General features: G+C 34.4%; 1 protein-coding gene across 9 annotated transcripts in view; it reads left to right on the top strand.

Annotated features, from left to right (window-relative positions):
• The window catches only part of CDK8 (cyclin dependent kinase 8), a 243,254-nt gene that overhangs the window by 65,073 nt on the left and 154,065 nt on the right, over positions 1 to 24,116 (top strand). For 2 of the 9 annotated variants that reach the window (XM_060191714.1, XM_007528607.3), the window contains 8 exons: positions 2,161 to 2,292; positions 9,759 to 9,902; positions 12,701 to 12,770; positions 13,812 to 13,884; positions 18,077 to 18,174; positions 18,855 to 18,933; positions 19,055 to 19,213; positions 22,061 to 23,395. In XM_060191714.1, coding sequence (XP_060047697.1) covers positions 2,161 to 2,292; positions 9,759 to 9,902; positions 12,701 to 12,770; positions 13,812 to 13,884; positions 18,077 to 18,174; positions 18,855 to 18,933; positions 19,055 to 19,213; positions 22,061 to 22,186 — 881 coding nt within the window. In that variant the 3' untranslated portion in view covers positions 22,187 to 23,395. Of the gene's footprint in view, positions 1 to 2,160; positions 2,293 to 9,758; positions 9,903 to 12,700; positions 12,771 to 13,811; positions 13,885 to 18,076; positions 18,175 to 18,854; positions 18,934 to 19,054; positions 19,214 to 22,060; positions 23,396 to 24,116 lie in introns of those variants that run through there. The other 7 variants (XM_060191712.1, XM_060191711.1, XM_007528608.3 and 4 more) reach the window with 7 other exon arrangements.

Below are 24,116 nucleotides of genomic sequence, written 5' to 3'. Positions count from 1 at the left end.
GTGTAGCACTCTTTTAAAACTTTTTCAGGCAGCTGTATCACTTCTTTTGTTTTAATAATATGCTTATATATTTTCATGTAGTTTCGTATGACTGAAGGCATTTCTAAGGAATATGCATTAGAAGTACAAAATGTTTCTTCCACTCTTCAAAGGTTTCAGACAGTCATTACAGATTGAAGTGTTTTAACTGTAAAATAAGCCATGCTTGCTTTTTGGAAATCCATTTGCATTAAAAAGGGCACAGAGAAGTTAGTGACATCTATCCATGTTAGAAGTCAGCCTTATCTTTTGTCAAGGTATACAACATAATGTCAGTCATAATTATACCATCAGACCTGTTCACCTGAATGAGGGTAGATCTGAACATATACATACTGATATATATGGACATATATAACAATGATGTTACGAAGAATAGGAATGATGAGCTAGGGAAATTATATCTGAGATCAGATAGGTACTTAACCTTAAGTTTTATCAAGCCAGTCTTAGTAAGGGCCTTTGCCCAAAGGGAGAATTAAATATTCTCTACCATACATATTTTCCTGTAGCTCTGTTTTCTTACATATACAAGCAAATTTTATCCAATTTTGGTCTTATAATCTATAAAGATAGAACTGCCTTTATTTATTTGTTTTTTTTTCATTGTCATTTCCAAGTTGTGTTTCTCATGTTTAGTTTGTTCTGTGTGTGGATAGAAGAAATATAACAAATCATATTAATTTAAAAGCAACAGGATTGTGGGAGTATATAAAATAATGAATAGTAATTTCTGATTGCAAGATTTAGTATGAATTAGAATGATCAGATGATTCGTATCACTTCACCAACAAAGTAAAACCTAAAGTATTCTTAGCTTTCCCTTCCTCTCCTTCCCAAATCCCGCATTCCACTGATACTCTGATGGTAGGAACTTTGCAGATTTTTCATTAATGGGAATATTTGATGTACTCAGAGCATTCCTAATCTTTGTCTTTCAGACCAGTCTCTGTTTGTACTCATGAAAAAATACTTGTTAAGTACATGTGCTGTTAAAGAATTCCGTCCAATCTAATTTGGTGACATCAAATTCTTACATAAGTTTGAAGCATGCAAAATGTAAAAACAGCTAGCCATACAGTATCTGCAGATGTATTCTTCACTGTAAGATAAAGGGAAATTTATGTAATATATTAAAATATTCTAGGCTACAGTAGATGCTTCTATCTAATGTATATTATGTTGGCAGTTTGGGAGAAGCTTAACAGCTTAAAGCATTTGAAAAGAAATGCTAATTATTTTGTAAGCTAGTATTTAGTAATTAGACTTCTGATTTTAATTATTTGCCACATTTCTGTTTTTTTAACCTTTATAATTAAGTAGATTAGCTTAAGGCCTATATTATTAAGATGTGTATTAGGGAAGCAAAATTAAACAAATGGTGAGTGAATCTTGAAATTTTTGAATAGGTGGTATGATAGTGATTGTTGAAAATGTGTTTGACCAGACCGTTCTATGATTACTTATACTTAATACTAGAAGAAACAGAGAGATGAAAAACATTCAGTTTTGCCTTTAATACTTTGAAGTTTAACAGGATATCCATTCTTGCCCAAATACGATACTGGATATTAAACTGTCTTTAATGCTATTAACTGTATCTGACCACAAATCCTTTTCTGAGATATGAATTTGTGGTATGTATCACACCACTTCATTTAATCACTTTTCTCATTTGAAAAAGGTGATTGAATTACATTATCTTTAAATTCCTGTACACATTAAAAAATGATTAAAGAATTTAGCTAAATTTAGCCCAAATAAATGGGGAATGCCTCTCTTAAACTGATTCATTTTCCTGTTCCTTGAAATCAATAAAAAACAGAAATGCAGCTTAACAACCCTACCCCCAGTGGTGGTATGATATAGAAAGAAATCTGCCTGGAGGAATAGGGTGTCCTTAGAGTATGTCTGTAGTCTAGGTGAAGAACTATTGACACAAATTTGCAAAGTTTGAAGACCCTGTACTTGTTTTAGACTTCTGAAAGGGATGAGATGTTTGTATTTTTATATTCTTCCATGAATGCAGCACATATTTTATATCTTACTAAGTAAAAATGGCACGTTGTCAGTTTAATCTGAACAAAAAATATATTAACTTAATGTTTTTTTCTTTTACAGCTGATATGGGCTTTGCCCGATTGTTTAATTCACCTTTGAAGCCTTTAGCAGATTTGGATCCAGTGGTTGTAACATTCTGGTACCGGGCCCCAGAATTACTTCTTGGAGCAAGACATTATACCAAAGCTATTGGTGAGTAGAACTAACTAAAATTCCACAACATTTTTAAGTGACTTTGCTATTATAAAAAGAAGAATTAATGTGAAAAATTATAAAAGTTAAAGCAAAATCTCACCTAAATTATACTACCTAGAAATAGCATCTTAACTTTGGAATAGATCATTCTAAACATTTTTTTTCTGATAGATATTTTTAAGTTAGTGTAGATGTGATTGGATTATTTTGTGCATTCTAAATAAAAGTATTTTAAAGTTAATTTTGTTTAAAAAGGAATATATATATTAATATTATTGTATTGAACCTCAGGCAAATGTATCTTTCACCAAAGTAAACATTAGTTTCTCAGAATCCCTTATTTTATGAAAAAAAAGTAGGAGTTAGAAAATTTTAATTCCCTTTTCATCTTTTAATGACCCTTTATTGAATAATTAGAGAATTAGTGTTCTTATGCTTGCCAACATTAGCCTTTCAGCTTACAAGTTATATTATTAATATTATCAGTTATTTAAGAGTTTATTTTCTGTTTGCAAACTATAATTCCCCACCCACAGTTGTTCAGATTATCAATTATAATTAATTCAGTGTTCAACTATTACAGTCCTTTTTCCACAACTTTTTCATCACTGAAATCTTTTTTTTTTTTTTTTTTGCTTATTTTATTTGAGATTTTGCATCAGAAAGTCTTTTTTTTTAAATGTACTTTGTCTTTTTCTTTTCTCTAGTATATATCTTTGTTCCTTATTCAACTTATACTTTGTTCCCCTGGGATAATACTAAACCTGTTTTTTCTTTATTGAATAACTCCTGAAGTCTTTTATGCTTTGTTTTAGTTTTGGATTGGTTTTGTCCTAGCTTTTCCTTTTTTTAATTCCTGGGCTGGATCTTTTTCTTTCTGAAAATTTCATCTGTTATTTTGCTACAGCACATACCTCAACTGATTTTTAGAAGAATATCTTTAGATATAGATATTCTAATTCTGGGTAATGCTTGTCAATTTAGCAGGGTTTAAAATTCTAGGTACAAAATAATTTTCCCTAAGACCTTAATAAAACTCCTTCATTGTCATCTGAGATTAGTATTGGCTAATGAATAGTCTCATGACAATCTTATTCTCACTGATGAGTTACGTGGAATATTTCTTTCCCTTTCTGAAAACCAATGTGATTTCTCATCTTTACATTTAACAGTGTAATAGTCCATTTCATAGATACACCCAATCTTAATTTCATTTCTCATAGTCCATATCAGGAATATTTCATACCAGTCCATCTGACTGATTCTTCCTGTTTTCTCTTTCTTCTTAAAACTGAAGGTAATGAGATATTGAACTTCTTGGATTAATCTTGTTTTCTCTTGTTTTTTTCTTCCTGTGCCTTTTTCACTTCTAAGTATCCATTCTTATTCTCTGATTACCTTTTTAATAACAATTTGCAATGTTTTGTAGAAAGAGAAATTTACCAAATATAGGTTGAAAAAGCTACCAAGGAACCTTATGTACCTTAGATGGGTAGACTTTGAAGTGATCCAGTTAACTGCCATTGTCTGGGGAAATCCTAAATGCCATTGTATACAAGATTTACTCTGAAGTAATTCACATTCTTTAAGGGAAGAATCCTACAACTTCAGCCTTTCTATACCTGGGAGTCCTTACAGTGGAATGGAGAGGATCCACTATTGAAAGGGCAGCCTTTCTAGTTGGTGTTTCCAAGTGTAAAATCTTTCCAGAGTTGAGCTGGTGAAATAGCTCACGTGGATAGTATACTGCTTTGCTATGTGCTTAACCCAGGTTTGAGCTCTGCCTCCACCACACTGAAGTGCGGTGGTCTCTTCCATCTTTCAGAAATGTTTTTCTATATCTCTGCCTATATGAGATCTTCACAGAGCCAATCTTTTTTTTTTTCTTACTTTTATTCATGTCGTAGTCAAAATACAGCCCATTCAAAGAGAATTTCATTTGCCCCAGTCTAAAGTTACCACCCTGTCTTTCCCGTGAGACTGTATTGAACAGTATCTACAATCCACTAAAATAGATGATGCCTACCTGCTCACCACTGTAGGCCAGTACCTATGTGGTACATTGTAAGAACTCAGCACTCCCAGGTGCACTATTCAGTTTCCAGCCTGGCCCCCATCACACTGGAGGACACGTCAGGGCTGTTATTGCTTTCACTGTCTTTTGACTCTCTTATCTGGAAAAGTCATCCATCCTGCAGTGGTGAAGCCCTGGTAATGACATAAAACAAAATAAGTATTCAGTACTCTTTGCCAAATAAATGACTAACCCTGTCCTGACGATTTTCTCCTATATTGTTTCTCAGAATGTATATTTTCATTACTTGGTTGTCATGTTAATGTACTTTCTAGAAAAGGAGAATACCTATACTTATTTCCCCACATTCTTCTTGAATACAGCATATCTTCTTCTCAGTTTTTTTTTTTTTTACTTTATACTTACTAATCTCCATACCTGTTTTGAGATCACATTTTCATTTTATAGAAAAATAAAGGTAGATTAGGTTTGGTAAGATATGCACGTTCTCTGACTTTTTAAAAATGTAAAATTATTCTAAATTAGATTCCTAAAATCAGAAGGAAAATAAAAATCATTGAAAATTGGCCCTATTTTCCCAGTACTTTTTTCAACCTAAAAACACATTTGGCTATATCTCTTTTATAAGTGTACTCTAAATTATTTTAAAAGCCATGTAAACTACTTTAGCCATTTGTAACATGAACATTTAAAGATAGTATTATTTTTGGTTAGATATATTGAGACTATATATGAAGGATAAAGAAGTGATTTGCTAGCTACTTTTTGTTCTTTTGAATATAGACAGATTTGGAGGGGTGGGAGAAACAGTGCTAGTATTGCTTCACTACTCATGAATCTAGCTCATTTCATTTCATTTACTTATTTATTTGTTAAGAATTCTTATTTTTATGGTCAACACTAAGATTTTTGTATACTCTGTATATTCATTAGAGTCCAGCAATGTTGATGCAGAGCTATTTATAACAAAACTGAACTACCAAGTTAGGTAGATTTCCCTTGTTCAAATGACTTAAGGAAAGGAGAACACCTTTCCCTATACTTTTATCTGCTCATCAACATCAAAATACGTTGGGTAAAGTTTTTAAAACTTGAGAAACCGGGAGTCGGGTGGTAGCACAGTGAGTTAAATACACATGGCGCAAAGCTCAAGGACTGGCATAAGGAACCTGGTTCCAGCCCCCAGCTCCCCACCTGCAGGGGAGTTGCTTCACAAGCAGTGAAGCAGGTCTGCAGGTGTCAATCTTTCTTTCCCCCTCTCTGTCTTCCCCGTCTCTCTCCATTTCTCTCTGTCCTCTCTAACAATGATGACATCAATAACAACAATAACAATAAAACAAGGGCAACAAAAGGAAATAAAAAAATAAATATTTAAAAAAAACTTGAGAAACCAAAATAGATGAAAGTTATGTAGTTCACCCTTAGGAAGTCTGTATCTAGTTGAGAAAACAGTCTGAGTATATTCATCAGATAGTTTCATAGTGTTTGAATAGAATAATAGCAGTAGTAACAAAAGTAACAAAGACTAGCATCCAAGTTCTCCCCTTAGCTCTGTCACTCTGCATGTATGTTTAGGCAAGATATGTAGTCTTTTATTTTTCATTTCTCAAAGTGAGAATTTAACCTAAATCATTTTTAGATCCCTTGAGCTCTTAAAGTTCTGTGAATTTAGATGAAAACTACTTTAAAATGTAGGAAGAATACAGGAATTGGGTACAAATAATTGAAACTAAGTGCCAGAGCCCCACACTGTAATGACTATACCCACCTCCACCTGTCCTGTGTATACCTGAGCAACCTTGGAGAATACCTTTCTTTTGTTGAAACATGACTTGAAAATGTTATAATATAGGTGTCTAAAGAATTGCTTTTTTTTCTTGGCGGGGGGTATGCCTAGGCCTATTAAATGTAATAATGTAAGAAGTGACTAAAAATGAAAACCATTTTCTATTTTAATTTATCCCACACAATTCTGTTCCTCACTTTTCCTAGGTGAGACTTATTAAAGTATTAAACAAACAGCGTCTACCATTAGATGTACTTAACTCAGTTATACAGAACTATAAGCTGAATCATAAGCCCCAAAGAGGAAATAATAGGTTAACACATAGTATACCCCTAGAATAAAGTTTAATTGAGTTTTGAGTGTTTAGGGTTTTTATTTGCTTGGTTAACTCTGTGGAGGTTAAAGACAGATATTTCTCATTAATTGTCACTAACGTGGTCTTTATCAGTATATACTTTTATGTTTAGATGTTTGTATTCAAATAACAGAACATTTACTCTTTTTGTAGCATTCTGTTAAATATGAGCTATATAATAAAATAGAATGAGAATTTACTTTTATTATGGTAGAAGCCACTATTAATGTCAAATAAAATTAAATTATTCAACATCCCTCCACTTATGTGAGTCTATATAGCAAGCTAATTGTTCTACCTGACTTAGCTCATTAGATTTTGAGAAGTGCGTGGGACTTTTATTGTAAAGAGGTTTTTAGTTTGAAAAGTCTTTCTGGAAGTAGTTAGACCAGGTAGCTGGAAAGCATTTCTCCATGAATTTGAGACACAACAAAAATAGACAAAACAGGAAATACTTATTTCGAAAGCTTCAGAATTTGATATAATAATTTGAGCAGAGCTAACTCAAATTCTGGACTGATGTCTAGACCTGAAGAAAGCAAGCATAATGGGGGCTAGGTGGTGGCACACCTGGCACACTAGGACCCGGGTTCGAGGAAAGCTTTACAGGTGGTGAAGCAGTGCTGCAGGTTTCTCTCTGTCTCTCTCCCTCTCTATCACCCCCTTTTCTCTCGACTTCTGGCTGTCTCTGTGCAATAAATAAAGATAATACAAAAAGAAAACAGAAGGAAAGCACAATGAAATTGATAAAGAGGAAATGTGGTACAAGGGTTATAAAGAGAGGTCTGAAGGGGGGAGGCTAACTAAGTTAGACTGTTTTCTCCCTTTTCCAGATGTGCATTTTATTTTTCTTAAATTTTTTAATTATCATTATTAGGTAGAGACAGTAAGAAATCGGGAGGGTACAGGGAAATAGAGAGGGAGAGAGAAAGAGAGACACCTGCAGTCCTGCTTCACTTCCCCCTGCAGGTGGGGACCAGGGGCTTGAACCTTGGTCCTTGAACATTATAACATGTACGCTCAACCAGGTGCCCCACCACCTGGCCCCTCAGATGTGCATTTTAGCCTCATTCATTCATTCATTCATTCATTCATTCATTCATTCATCTGTTTATTTTCATCAGGACACTGCTCATGTCTGGCTCATGATGGTGCTGGGAATTGAACCTGGGACCTAAAAGTCTCACCACTGTGCTACCTCCCAGTCATTCCTGATGCGCATTTTAAAAGCAGTGCTGTTTTAAAGATAGGATACTATTTACTTTCCTCTTACCTTTCTTTATAGATTTTATTTTCTTTAGATATTCTCAGGTAATCAGAACGAGTTATTGCAATGTGTCTAAGATGCTGTGAATAGAGTTTTAAACAGACCCATCAATCTTTTTTTATGATCTTAATAAATTTGTTGGTTTTCCCTGTAACTAAGATAATCAAAAGGTCAGCTTCATACAGAGTAGCCATGTGAAAAGAATTATCACAAAATAATTCATTTTCCTATCATGCTAAAATCAAAATAGTTTGACTTAAATTTCTTTTCTTTCTTTTTTTTTTTCTTTGCCTCCAGGGTTATTGCTGGGGCTCAGTGCCTGCACCATGAATCCACTGCTCTTGGAGGCCATTTTTTTCCCCTTTTGTTGCCCTTGTTGTTGTAGCCTTGTTGTGGTTATTATTGTTGTTGTTGATGTTGATGTCATTTGTTGTTAGATAGGACAGAGAGAAATGGAGAGTGAGGGGAAGACAGAGAGGGGGAGAAAAAGATAGACACTTGCAGACTTGCTTTACCACCTGTGAAGTGACTCCCGTGCAGGTGGGGAGCTAGGGGCTCGAACCAGGATCCTTACACCAGTCCTTGCGCTTTGCGCCATGTGTGCTTAACCCTTGCCTTAAGTTTCTTGAAAGACTTTCCCACATGGTGATATTAGGTAGATTGGATTCTCTATTGTGGAACAAAACTGACATATCAACACAGTGTTATTTTTAAAAACTCACTAATCTGTAATTACCATGTGTATTCTTTAAATGGTTGATTAACTTTCTACTCTGAAATGTAAATGTGATAATTTTAGGTTAAATTACTTGCTTTATTTTGAGTTTTGGAGTGTAGGAATCTTGGTAACTTCTTAAATTAACATTTCCCTACACTTTCTAGTGAAGTGGCAGTTAGAAACACTGTATACCTGAATAATCACTTTTGCCAGTCATGTTTCATGTGTCCCCTATTTGTTATTTATATTTGTCATAGAAATTAATTAGATCAGTTAAAAACTGTTGCGTACTGCTATGTATTGTATTTAATTGTATTTAATGGAGAGAATTAACATCAGGTTAGGCATTTGTTGGGCATTTGTTAATTAATATCAGGTTAGGCATTTATTAAGAATAGTAATGGAAATTGTCATATAAAATTTTCTGCTAATAGTTCCATACCTTATATTTTAATATAAATGTAAGTTAGGTGAAGGAGATTGTTGAGCACAGAGAAAAGCATTTAACTTACTTTTACAAGTAAATTTTAGGAATTTATACCTTGTGTACCCAATCTAAGGTGGCATTTTGTTCCCATTTCCTGTTCTTGTGAAATCCTAGCAGAATTTGACTCTGGTATAACATAAAGGAGCACTTGAACAAGACAAAAACAAGCAAAAAAAAAAAAAATTAAGATAAAAGTGCTTTTTATTTGTTTTTGTTTTTTTTTTAAGAATGTTTGAGTTCAGGTAATGTCTTCTTGTTGGGATTGAGCTTCTAACTAGTGCTAAAATGGCCAGATATTTAGTAGACTTTACAAGTCAGCAAGTACATAAAAAAGGTAGAAAAAAAAATTCCCTATAAAAGTGGGGTGATTTCTTGTGGCTATATTCCAATTTCAAAGGCTGTTTTGGTTTTCTGTTCAATTACTTTTTGTTTAGTTTTGTTTGCTGTTCCCGGACTTCATATGCACCTTTACATAGATATGGTGTTATTTTGAAACATTTGAAGTCCATCATAAGTCAATTAAAAATTTTTACTTTTAAGTTAGAAACAAAGCTGTTGGGGAGGGGTAGAGTTATAACAAAGTGAAAATGTGGGTAGATGGGATGAGAAGGTATATTTAGAGCAATAATCTGTAACATTAATGATTGCAATTGCTAAGAAATTACTATGGAATATTAGGGAAAGAAAAAAAAACTCCCCACCACAATAAAAATGCATTTTCTTTTGGAAAGAACCACTTTATTTTCCTCCTTTTTCTTTTTCTTTTTTTTCTCTTTTCTTTTTTTGTTTTGTTTTGTTTTGTTTTTGTTTTAAAGATATTTGGGCTATAGGGTGTATATTTGCAGAACTACTAACGTCAGAACCAATATTTCACTGTCGACAAGAGGACATCAAAACTAGTAATCCTTATCACCATGACCAGCTGGACAGAATATTCAATGTAATGGGATTTCCTGCAGGTACACATTATGTATTTGTTTTTAAATCACTGTTGTTTGAATTTAGATATCTTCATCGGAAAGCTATATATTTTAGCTATTGAAAACTATTTTTATTCTATTTATATTTATGGCTTGCATAAATCAAATATCAAAAAGTAGCAAAATTTGTTGAGTTCACATATTAGCATAAAATATTTGAGTCACTTGAATTTGAGGACTGTATTTTTATTTTATTTTGGTTTTGCTTTTGTTTTGTTGTTTAATATTTGAAATTATGAAGTATTTGCAATATTTATATTTAGAAGATACCATTAATTCTTACTAGTAGGAACTAAATAAAATTTAATAGTATGTATTTTATGGAAATACATATAATACTTTGGACTTGATTATACATTTTTAACATTACTTTTAATTAGGGCACTCTACAGAAGCACATTATATTGAGTAATAGGATTTTTGGCTATATAACCCATTGTTGTTAAGAATATTTTATTTATTTTATTTTTTTATTTCTATGCAACCAAGGCTCTGCTCTGGGCCACTTAACATTCAGACACAGAGAAACAGAGATAGGGAGAGACACCACAGTTCTGGGACTTCCTCCAGTTCCATAGCATCTCCCATGTGGTGCTGGGTCTTGAACCTGGTGAGCTATCTCCTACCAGGTGAGCTATCTCTTCCACCAATTAAGAACATTCTTTTTACGAGTCCTGTTAGACTAGTCAGGATGTGGGTGAGAGTCTAGTATTAAGGAAAGGTTATTTAGGTGTCTCATCATGAATGTTAGATGTTTTCAACTATATTCCAGTTGCTTGTTGTATCACAGAAAAGTAGTTTATCAGTTACCAAAAACTGCTCAGTGAAAGAGACTAATAAAAATGTTTTAAACTTCTAAAAATTTTTAGTAAAAGGTGAAGATTTATGCGAACTGAAGAGTAACCAGAGTATAAAACTTCTAAAAATTTTTAGCCAGACTACTTACTAGAAATTGCTTTTTATTAAGATGTTTTCTGTGGTTATTACAGCAGCTTAACTACAGAAACATTATGTGAACAGTTCTATATTCTTGTAAGAGTATTATATCAACAGACACAGAAAAACAACACTGATAGTGCCTTTCTCCAAGGCTGGTCAACTGTTTTATGAGGACTGCCTTGTTGTAGCAGGGATTTCATTTAGTCTCTTAATATTTACTGTGTACTTGGCCATGTGTATGAATCTGTGCTTAGTATAAAATACTATTGATATAACAGACATGAGTCTTGCCCTCTTGGAGGTTACAGTAGACTGTTCTAAGTAGGATGTTTGATTAGTAGATATGGTTTGAGTAGATGGAGATAATAGCCTTTTTGTCCCATTTCTAAATGCACCTATTCTAAGTCCGTGGAAAAAGTAACACGACAAAAGGAGGTGTAAGAGGGGAAGTCTTCTTTCTATAGGAGATGTGTAATATGTGATATGACAGTCTACCCTTAGACTCAGCTTATAAAGAACTGGAAAATTGGGCAGCAGACATTAGATTTGACATGCTAAGGAATAAGAATCCATGATAAACTCTAGATAACAACTGAGATTATGTATGCTATATTTTAGAAATACTAGGACGTCAGTAACAAAAGTAAAAGAAGTTACTAAATCAGGGAAACTAGTTGCCTCTATCCACTACTCCAATTGTAAAACTTCAATAAGGTTGGAGAATAAAGAGCACATTTCCTAGGGAGTGGATAATTGAAGAGGAGCAAGTGATGTTTTCAAGATTTCTGGCTTGAGAAATTAATAACACAGGAGACTTGGAGCAAAGAGGTAGTTGAGAAAATTCCATTTAGTTATTTAAAGTATGTAGTTTATTTTATAATCTGTGATATCTGTGGAGGCTATGTAACATTTTTTACAAGTTGAAGGAAAACCTCTTAAGGCCATTTTTTTAAATATATATATTTTATATTTATTTTATTTATTCCCTTTTGTTGCCCTTGTTGTTTTATTGTTGTTGTCGTTGTTGGATAGGACAGAGAGAAATGGAGAGAGGAGGCGAAGACAGAGAGGAGGAGAGAAAGATAGACACCTGCAGACCTGCTTCACCGCCTGTGAAGCGACTACCCTGCAGGTGGAGAGCCGGGGTTTGAACCGGGATCCTTATGCCGGTCCTTGTGCTTTGCGCCACGTGCGCTTAACCTTGCTGCGCTACAGCCCGACTCCCCTCTTAAGGCCATTTTAAGCCAAAGAGATACCCCTTGCAGTGTGTGCTTCTAGTAGACGCATTGAAAGTCCACTGTGGATCTAGTGGCTGGGGGTGATTTTACCATGGTACTAAATTGGCTTACTAATAGTCTGATTATCTCCTGCTACATTTCAGACAGTGATTACTACTTACAGTGGTGGCTGACCAAAGTAAGGTGACAGGAAGGAGACCCATGCAGAAAGGAAGGAATTTATTAAAAACTACTAAGGAGTAATACATTTTTCCATAAATTGCTTGTTGATTTAATCAAGAAATTCAGTGGAAAAGACGAAAAAGTGGCTTTACAAGTAGAAATGTAATTGTTTAATGATAGAAATATTTGTTCATAATTCACTTCTTTCTAACCATTAAATTAGGGCAACTTATAGTAAAATTAATTGAATACTGTGAGTTAAGGAATTGTATTTACAGTTCAAAATAAGTTGTTTACTAGAGTTGATTATATATTTGAGATGCTGTGCATCCAAAGACTGAAAAATAAGGAGATATAGTTAAAATTGAAGTAACCTATATTAAAATTTCTGAAATTAAGAATTTAGATAACATAAAATTTTATCAATGTATTTCACAGATAAAGATTGGGAAGATATAAAAAAGATGCCTGAACATTCAACATTAATGAAAGATTTCAGAAGAAATACGTAAGTTGGAAAGAAAATAGATTTTACACTTGCCTTTCTAGAATAATCAGTGTAACGAATATTTAATATAATGGAACACTCAAAATAAGGTTATTCTAATAAGTAATTACTCTAAGAAATATTTTTATATGTATTTATTTTCCCTTTTGTTGCCCTTGTTGTTTTTTCATTGTTTTTGTAGTTGTTGTTATTAATGTCATTGTTGTTGGATAGGACAGAGAGAAATGGAGAGAGGAGAGGATGACAGAGAGGAGGAGAGAAAGACAGACACCTGCAGACCTGCTTCACCGCCTGTGAAGCGACTCCCCTGCAGGTGGAGAACCGGGGGCTCGAACCGGGATCCTTACACCGGTTCTTGTGCTTTGCACCACATGCACTTAACCTGCTGCTCTACCACTCGACTCCCTCTAAGAAATACTTTATGACACCCTAGAGTGTTTAAATGATTATTTAAAGGCAATATGTAGTGTAAACAGCTGAATTGGATATGAAAAAATAATTCATCATTCCAAATTTATTACTTCCTAGAAACTAGGCCTTAGTGGAAAGCACATAACTGAGGCAGTCAAAACCCGACAAACTTGCTTATGATGCTTATGAACCTTCAGTGTGTAGTAATTTTAATCAGGTTTTAAAAAGAAAGAGTATTTCATTTATTTACCATTCAGGGTTTAGAGACTTGAGAGGGGCATTTTGAGAACAGTAACAATTTTGCTGTTTTTTTTATTATAAACTTATTTGTAAGATTAAATAAAACTTTTGACACATATATTGTTTTATATAATTATTGAGATGATATTTATATGGTAAAAATGATTCAGCATATATGAAATTACCTTACATTTAATCATGTTTTATCCATTCAAAAATAACTATTGTTGAAATAAAATATAAAATTGATTCAGTGCTTTTTTTTTTTACTAATTGCATAACTTTAATAGATATTATATTGATTATGATTAAAATTATTCTGGTTGGAAAAATCAGTCATAAAATTAACCTTAGATCTAATATACTTACTTCATATTATTTCTTTTTCAGGTATACCAATTGCAGCCTTATCAAGTATATGGAAAAACATAAAGTTAAGCCAGACAGTAAAGCATTCCACTTGGTAAGCTTTAAAATATAGTACTAATGGGGCCAGGTGGTGGTGCACCTGGTTGAGTATATGTGTTACAATGTGCAAGAAGGACCTGGGTTCAAGCCCCCAGTCTCCACCTGCAGGGGGGAAAACTTTGCAAATGGTGAAGCAGGGCTGCAGGTGTCTCTCTCTCTCTCTCTCCCTCTCTCTCTATCACCCCCTTCCATCTCGATTTCTGGCTGTCTCTATCCAATAAATAAAGATAATAAAAAGAATAGTATTAAGGAAGTGAATTTTTTCCTCCCTAACTAGCCCAAGGCCATGATATATTTCTCTCCAATTTTTGAAACTTTTTTTACTTAGTGTTATTTTAAGGTACCTTAATGTAAATACAGACACCTCACTGGTGCATACTAAAAAAGACATCAAAATACTTTTTTTTCCAAAACTATTAAATTAGAGCTAGTCATCTGGTTATATTATACTTTTTAAAAATAACTGTTATACTAGATCTGTCAAGAGTGTTGATAAAGTTTCATTTGTTGGTTTTCATCAATTATTTAAAAATTTCAGAGAACAAGAAGAAAACACTCCCACAAATTCAGAAATATTTTTCTTTAAAGATTATTTACAAAATTTGTAACTCCTAAAATGTTTTTTTTTTAACTTGGGTATTAACCATCCTTTGATGATGGTATATATTTTTTAAATTTTCTGTAAGAATATAAGAGATACAATATTTATCAGAGTATAATAGGAAAAGTGTTTTATGTAGAAACTATATGGACTCACGTATGATCAAAATAATTCATGACCAATTATATCCAACCATTCCCACTTAACTTTATTTATAATAAGATTATATTTTTAGGGGAGGGAGAGCACACATGGTTATGTAAGAAGACTTTCATTCCTGAGTTCCTAAAGTCCCAGCTTAAGTTCCCTAGACCATCATAAGCCAGAGCTGAGCTATGCTCTGGTCTCGGTCTCTCTCTCTCTCTCTCTCTCTCTCTCTCTCTCTCTGTATCTTTCTTTCTCTCTAGAATAAAGCAAATACAAAATATTTTTTATTATATTTTTGCACTATGATATTTGGAAAATGTTTTCAATATTATGTTTTTGCAAGAAGTTACATAAGATATTATGGAGAAGTAGAGGAAGTGTATTGTATTTTACTTGGTCTAAAATACTTTATTTATTTATTTATTTATTTATTTATTTATTGGATAAGGACAGCCAGAAGTCAAGAGGGAAGGAAGTTATAGGGAGAGAAACAGAGAGACACCTGCAGCACTGCTTCATCACTGGCAAAACTTCCCTCCTGTAGGTGGGGATCGGGGGCTCGAACCCGTTTCTTTGCGAGTTGTAATACATGCGCTCAACCAGGTGCACCACCACCCGGCCCCGGTCTAAAATGCTTTTATCTCTGTTTCCCAGTATATGTGTTTTCAGGTCTATTAGCTAGTTAATTAGCTATTAATTGTGAGAGAGAGGCCGAAAGAGGCCCGAGCACTCTGGCACTCGCTGCACTGGGGATTAAACTCAGGGCCTCATACATGCAAGTCTTGTCCTTTACCTACTCTGCCATCTTCCATCCCCTCCCACATCCCTACTACTATCACCACTATTTTCAATATTATTTAGTGAGTTGATTCACTTTTAAAGTTTATATTCTTCTTTTTTTTTTTTTTTTTTTTGCCCAGGGTTATTGCTGGGGCCCGGTGCCTACACTACGAATCTACTGCTCCTGGCGGCCATTTTTTTCCATTTTGTTGCCCTTTTTGTTACTGGATAGGAGAGAGAGAAATGGAGAGAGGAGGGGAAAACAGGGGGAGAGAAAGACAGACACCTAAAAAAAAAAAAAAAGAAAGATAGACACCTGTAGATCTGCTTCATCACTTGTGAAGTGACTCCCCTGCAGGTGGGGAGCTGGGGGCTCTCACCAGGATCTTTCTGCCGGTCCTTGCACTTTGCGCCACCTGTGCTTAAGCCGCCGTGCTACCGCCCGATTCCCCAATTTATATTATTCTTTATTACAGTACCAGTCTACTTTGCAACAATTTTTTCTATTTCTGTTTTTTTTCTTCTTCACATATTCATTTTGCTTCTACTTATTGCATATAATGTCATATCACATATTTTGTCTTAGCAATGTGTAAAAATGGTATTCAGGCTATCATATTACCCCATAGTATATTATTAAATAATGATGTATTATAATTTACAACAGGACCTATCTTGAAAGATTAGATCTTTTAACATTATGAATGTATTTATTCTAACCCAATGATTATAGTGGTAGACTGAAAGTCGTGACTTAATGGGGATTACTCATACTTCCCCATAAGTCACTTTCATTGAAGTCTGAGGTAACTTAACTGCCATCACCACATCAATGTTAGAGATCGACTTTGTTTGCAACATATTTGCTTGCTTTTACTGGAGTTCTGTATTTTGGGTGCCCCTCTGAAAGCTCTATTATAATTTCATCAGAACTATTGAGTATTTCAAACAGCAAATCTGTGCTTTTCATCAACTCTAGAAATAAAATTATACTGCTGAAGTCTCAGATCATTAAAATTAAATTTAGATCTTCTCAGCATTTCTTCTGTATTAAATACTTTATGTCTTTCTATTCCCTAATGTGTCATCTCCCATTAACTTTTTTTAACTTATTTTTATTTATTTGTTCCCTTTTGTTGCCCTTGTTGTTTTATTGTTGTAGTTATTGTTATTGTTGTTGTTGTTGTTGTTGTTGGGTAGGACAAAGAAATGGAGAGAGGAGTTGAAAATAGAGAGTGGGAGAGAAAGATAGTGATTCTAATGTATTCTAAAGTCTAAAAACTTATTCCATTAGAATAAAGATTAGCAGCTAAGAGGTTACTATTTGGATACTAGTTGGATATGTCACATTAAATTCACACCCTAGCTTGTAGAGATTTTAACAAAGCGAACAAACAAACAAAAAAGCCAATGAATTTTCACATTACTCTGACTCTTTCCCTCACCCTCTCACCACCAGAACATTGATCAGCTGTCACTTCTGCTGGTACCAGAGATTGAACCTGGAACTTGTGCACCTCAGGCATGAGAGTCTGTTGAATAAACTGCTATTCTATCTCCCCTAACATGGCATTTCTACCTGTATCAATAATATTACTAGCTTTTATTTATCCATTTAACCATTATAATTCCTTTCGGTACATCATCTCATTTAATTCTAAAGACAAATTTATGATAGTAGGTATAATTTTAACCTCCATTTGACAAGTAGGATCACTAAGAAATTAGTAATTTGACCAGAAATGAGTAATTTGACTCAGCTACTAAGTGGCAAGATAGAATTATTTAATTAGTTAATTATTTTTGGAATTATTTAAAATTATGTAATAATAATTTTAACCTCCATTTGACAAGTAGGATCACTAAGGAATTAGTAATTTGACCAAATTAATAATTTGACTCAGCTAGTAAGTGACAAAATGGAGTTATGGTAGTCTCCTTACCATACTGTTGTACTTCACAGTTATTTTTCAGCTTCCATATGTACTTCCTAAAGTACATATTTACTTTCCATTATCAGTATGGACACTAACCACATGAGGTTGCTGAATTCTAAATAGGTACTTGATGTGACTGATAAACTGATGTTTTGATTTCATCTAGTTTTGGCTAATTTGGATTTAAATTTAAACACACATGGCTTGTGTATTTCACCATTTAGGAAGAATAAATAATACAGGGGCTAGGCAGTGCTATACCTGATTGAGCACACATATTACAGTACTCAAAGATCCTGGTTCACAGCCCTGGTCTCCATCTGCAGTGGGGAAGCTTCATAAGCAGTGAAGTAGCACTCTAAGAGTCTTTCTCTCTCCCTGTCTCTCTTTCCTCTCAATTTCTCTGTCTTTACCCAGTGAACAAATAAGTTATTTAAAAAAATACTCCTTAAAAACAAAGAATAAAAAATACAACTCCTTTTCTAAATCAGATAAAGTCATTGATTCATAAGAAAACATAGGTATAATTACTTACAAGAGAACTAAGTGAGATAAGTGACTTCATTAAGTTTAATGAGTGTGGCTTTTTGTTACATTTGTTCACTTTAGGGAATAGTCACCTCTAAATTTTTAAGGTATTCATCAAAAACTACATGTCTTCCACTCATGTACTGAATAGTATACCTATGAGAAATAATATAGTAATTTTTTTATGATTTCAGCTTCAAAAGTTGCTTACTATGGACCCAATAAAGCGAATTACCTCAGAACAGGCTATGCAGGATCCCTATTTCTTAGAAGACCCACTTCCTACATCAGAGTAAGTAATCAAATTTATTAACTCACCAGCATGGGAGAGTTTTTTAGAGCATGCTTTTATTTATTTGTTAATTCCATATTGCTACTCCTTTCAGATGGGAATCCAAGGAAATTCTTATAACAAGCAAAAAATGAACTTTGATGATTGAAGTGTCATTCAAGCTTTTATAACTGACAGGGTTTCTGTTCATCTCTTGCTTTATGAAATGCCACTGGCATTAGTTTTGGCAGTAATCCAGTTGTATATTAGAGATTGATCATGCATGCTATAGGGCACACAAACTCTGAGATTTCTCATTGCTTGCAACTACAATTTTGTGTCCCAATTGTAAATCCCATTTCCAATAAATTTTTGTATTTGCTATGGTATCTCTTGTTTTAAATGTAATAGCAGTAAAAATAATGTATTTGAATTGTGACATTTCAACTGGAATCTATATTTTGGGTATAGCAATGAATAATAATGGTGGGATAAAAGAAGGATATTTTCATAGTAAATGGCTATTGATTATTTTTATATAATGAAAATCAAATGATGTGTTAAAATGTCACTGATTAGTCAATTGAGTGAAAGGTATTTGATACAAAGTTCATCTTAAAGATTAAAACAAAAAGCATTTAAATTAAGCACTGATGCATTGATTACTATACCAGAAATATTTTTTGTTTTTTAATGATCAGTGTTTTTGCCGGTTGTCAAATCCCTTACCCAAAACGAGAATTTTTAACAGAAGAAGAACCTGATGACAAAGGAGACAAAGTAAGTATTAAAGTACAGCTAGCAGCTTCCTGTTTTATTCAGTGCTCCTGTAATATTTTCTTTTTTGACAATGTTGTTCTTCTTCTGAGTTGAATTTTACTTTTCTGTTTAACCACTTGAGAAGAACCAGCAGCAGCAACAGGGCAATAACCATACTAATGGAACTGGTCACCCAGGGAATCAAGACAGCAGTCACACACAGGGACCCCCATTGAAAAAAGTGAGAGTTGTTCCTCCTACCACTACCTCAGGTGGACTGATCATGACCTCAGACTATCAGGTATTTTAGTTTTATTTTGTATTGGCTATGTCAGTACTTGCATGTGGGTTTATGATCATTGAAATGTAGTTAAGGAAATATTGACCTTTCTCTATCTGGAGAAATACATTGACATAAAAATTTTTGGAATGTTCCAAGTGTTGTCAGTGGTACAGTAGTGTGAGCTTAGACTTTTGAACTAGACAGGCTTAGAATGATTGAATTTAACTTACACCATTTATGAGTTCTATTACTGTGGACAAGTAATATAACATTTCCTGACATTTTTTTTTTCTTCTATAAACTGAAATCATCGAAACCTAATCTGCAGTTTGTATGGAAGTTGAAGTGATGTATCTTAGCACAAACCTTATACTAAGAATATAATAGATATCAGTTAGTGTTATCTCTTGTTTTGAAACAATGAAATACCAAAACTGTGAGGAGCACAGTCTTTCAAATTCTATCTCAACTGCTGTCTTTTGGGCAACCTTGAGTAAGTGATGCCAAATACTCAAGGTTTCCTTATTTGTAGGTGCTAATAAGTTCAAGCTTATGGTAAGGGTTAGATAAGGAGAGAATGTATGCTAAGGCAGAGAACTTAGTCTAACAAAAGTATTTAATACAATTTGCCAGTCAGTCACTTTTGCCATTTTATAGCAAAATCATTATTAAAGTGACTAGTTGGAGTCGTAGTGCATAGTAAACCCTTAGTCTTGAAAGTTGGGCTGGTGCTGACTATAATAACAGATTGTAGAGTACTTATATTATGCCAGTTATTATACCAAATATAAAACATGTAATGCCTTCAGTCATGACAACCCTTGTGAGATAGTGTTGCCATTGTTATGTGAGAAAACTAAAACCAGGGTTAAATAAGTTTCCAGTGTTAGCCCAGTGAATCAGTGGTAGATTCATACTCAGATCTGACTACAAAGGCTGCTCACTAGTTTGCATACTTGAGGATCCCATTAAGTGACATTGTCAGAGACTTTTGGAGGCCGGGCTATGGAGGAGCAGCAGCAGCTGTGTTTTCTTCTCTCCTCTCCCGGGTCAAGTGACATTGTCAGTTCCATTGCAGAAAGACCTATTTTGAAAACTACACTACTTATCCTAATGTTCTCAACTGAACTGGATTCCAACATGGGACAAATACTGAAAACCCCACAAATTAGTCACTTACTTATTAAAGGAGGAAAAAAGACTTATTTATTTAACTATCTTTATTTAGTGGATAGAGACAGCCAGAAATCGAGAGTGTAGGGGAGATAGGGAGAGAGAAGGAGAGACACCTGCAGCACTGCTTTACCACTTGTAAAGCTTTCCCTCTGCAGGTGGGGACCAGGGGCTCGAACCCAGGTCCTTGAGCACTATAACATGTGCGCTCAACCAGGTGCGCCACCACCCGGTCCCAGGACAAAGGATCTTACTAAACTCCCTTGAACCCAGATATTATTGCATTTGAGAATTAGATATAGCTCTACTTTGGTTAAGGAAAAGTTTAGCCTTTATGACTGAAAATCATTGTCTCTCACGGCAGTATTTCTCTTCAGTAAATCAAGCAGGGAAATTATGGACAGACATTGGAGGCATGGGGAAAGTTGATATTTGTTCCAGCATGTTTTTCTTCTTGTCCAGATGGAAAGAATGCCTCTCTAGAATGTTTCTATATACTGAAATGAAGACACTCATAGGAAGCTAGAGCAGTGCTCTACCCTGTTCCACTAAAAACAAGAAAATGTGCTGTGCTTTTTTGTTGTTTTGTGGTTGTGTGGGTAACTTTAAAAAGAAAACTTCTGGCTGCAGTTTCTTGTAATACTCCTGTTAAAATATTGTCTGTGTTGGGGAAGGCAGAATTTAGAATTATATGATTAATTACATATGCTTTGAAAGAGGAAAGTAGTGAGGTTTGGCTTTCATTGTTTATCTTGGGAACTGATAGTATGAGAAAACAATCATGAGAATAATAATGTAACAGATCAAAAGTAGAGCTCTCTATTTTTTTTTTTTTTTTTGCCTCCAGAGTTATTGCTGGGGCTTGGTGCCTGTACCATGAATCCTGTGTGCCTGGAGGCCATTTTTCCCATTTTTGTTGCCCTTGTTGTTGTAATAGCTGTTGTTGTTGCTGGATAGGACAGAGAGAAATTGAGAGAGAAGGGGAAGATAGAGAGGGGGAGAGACAGACACCTGCAGACCTGCTTCACCACTTGTGAAGTGACCCCCCTGCAGGTGGGGAGCCAGGGGCTTGAACCGGGATCCTTATACCAGCCCTTCAGCTTTGCATCACCTGCACTTAACCTGCTGTGCTACCGCCTGGCCCCTTCTAAATTTTTTCAGTATGTTTCTCCTTAGGTGATTTTTAGAAGTGGAAGTACCACTCTTGCTACACTTTTAATAGATATCATCTTAGTGTATGATTCGTAGCACAAACTGATTTTTTACCCTTCAATCATGTGTGTTGGAGAAATTTCTCTTGAAGAAACATGTAAATTAGCATTTAATTTAATGTATGCATCATTTAGTTCATGTATAGACATCTGAAGCAAATTTATGATTATATATCAAGTGATACAAAAGAAAAAAACCCATTGAAATGAGGTTAGTTCTATAGGTTACTGTGTGGCATGGTAATAAGATTTGAATTAGCGCCATTTATTGGCAATACTTCTGGCCTTTATAGAGAAAAGCTGATTTTCAAAGATTGGGGTGGGGGTAGGTTGTCATTTAACTCTACAGCTGATACATATAAGACTTTTAAATTGCTTTGAAATAAATGACATTTCAAACACACATCAGCCTTGCTCGCTTGGGTGTTACCCACTCATAGACACAACTGGATCACATTTCTCCCTCACTCTCCTTTTCCAGCGTTCCAATCCACATGCTGCCTATCCCAACCCTGGACCAAGCACATCACAGCCACAGAGCAGCATGGGATATTCAACTACCTCCCAGCAGCCTCCCCAGTACTCACATCAGACACACCGGTACTGAGCTGCGTTGGAATATTGTCAATGCACTGTTGCTAATGCTGCAGGACTGGCCATGCAGCTCTCGGCGGGAACTGGTATGGGCCGTGGGAATGTACTGTACAACCACATATTAAAAATGTCCAGTAGCCAAGTTCCACCATTTTTCACAGATTGGGGTAGTGGCTTCCAAGTTGTACCTGTTTTGGAGTTAGACTTGAAAAGAAAGTGCTAGCACAGTTTGTGTTGTGGATTTGCTACTTCCATAGTTTACTTGACATGGTTCAGACTGACCAATGCATTTTTTTCAGTGACAGTCTGTAGCAGTTGAAGCTGTGAAATGTGCTAGGGGCAAGCATTTGTCATTGTATGTGGTGAATTCCTTCAGTGTAACAACGTTATCTGACCAATAGTGTACACACACGCACACACACACACATACCCACATACACACACACACACACACAAGTTTAACTGGTACTTGAAACATATAGTATATGTTAATTCAACACAATAACCAAGCCTCAAAATGAGATTATTTTGGTACACCTTTCATTTTAGTGTCTTATCAGTGGGGTGATTCATTTTCTACATTAATCAGTGTTTTTTGACCAAGAATATTGCTTGGGTTTTTTTTGAAAATGCAAAAAACCACATAGTTGCTTCTTCTCCCCCAGGAAAGTTTCAAAACTCCCAAAGATTAATTTCCAGTTTATGAGTTTGGTTTTATTTTCAATATATGACTTGACTGGTATTAAAGCTGCTATTTGATAGTAATTACTATGTTGTCATTGATATAGACCTGTTTGGTTCAGCAAACAAACTGAAATGATTGTCATAGACAGCATTTTATTTTTTCCTGTTGGTGTTGCTGATATGTGAGCATGCTTTAAGAAGAAAAAAGCATGAACAATAACTTCCTTAAAAAGGTGCGGCATCCAATTCAGATATTTTGTCCTGATTTTAAAGCTGATTGGTGTAGTGCTATTAAAATTTTGTTCAATTAATTTTCTTTCTTAAAATTTGTTCGCACGTTGTTTAGGGTGCCCTTACTTCAGCAAAGGAGAGGGAGTAGGAGAGCCTTAGAATTTTTGAGGAAAAGAAAAACTATAACATACAATGTACTGTATCAAACTATTTTACATGAATGACACAAGTATTCTGAATTTAAAAAAAAATTGAACATTGTTAAACACAAGGTGTTATGTAATAAATTTATTTTTCATAAATCAAAGTAAGGAGTTCAGCTGTGTTTTATATGCACAAAATTGTTTTATTTAAAACTGTGCCTTGAAAAGTAGCCTCCAAATCTCAACCTATCTTCACTAAGAGTATCTATATATTCTGCCTCCATAATGGAATAGAGAAAATGATTTACAATTTACACATGGGTTATCTTTTTCGTTACACTTAGTAAGTAAAATTTGAAGTACCTCTAATTGAAAGAAATTATTAACCCACCATTTCTAGAATAATGCCCAATTCTATATTATTCCGAAAACATTTTTGACTTAGATTATGTAAGACATACATATCAATAATGGAGGGATTTTGTTTTATTTATTTTTAATCTCCTTATTGGATTTTATTATCTTTTTATTAATGGGGTTATTGCAGTCATTGTCACATGGGTATAATTTCATTATGCACCGAGACCCCAAATTTCTCTCCCTCCTCCTTCCTCCTTCCCTACAATCCCTTGGTTTGATGTGCACCACGGCCAGTTAGTCTATGCTTTATTTTGCGTTCTCCCTCCCCGTTTGTATTTATTAAGTCTTGCTTATAAGTGAGATCATTTGCTATTTGTCCTTCTCTTTTTGGTTTATCCCACTTAACACAATGTCTTCAAGTTCCATTCAATATGGTGCCAAGATGACCATCATTTTTAACAGCTGAGTAGTATTTCATCACATAATTTTTTTTTTTTTTAAACAAATTGTGCTGCTATGAACATA

Source organism: Erinaceus europaeus, chromosome 5 (genome assembly GCF_950295315.1).
Source record: "Erinaceus europaeus chromosome 5, mEriEur2.1, whole genome shotgun sequence".
NCBI classification, from domain to species: Eukaryota; Metazoa; Chordata; class Mammalia; order Eulipotyphla; family Erinaceidae; genus Erinaceus; species Erinaceus europaeus.
The sequence above is the reverse complement of the archived record's forward strand: the minus strand, read 5'-3'. Positions and strand labels throughout refer to the sequence as shown.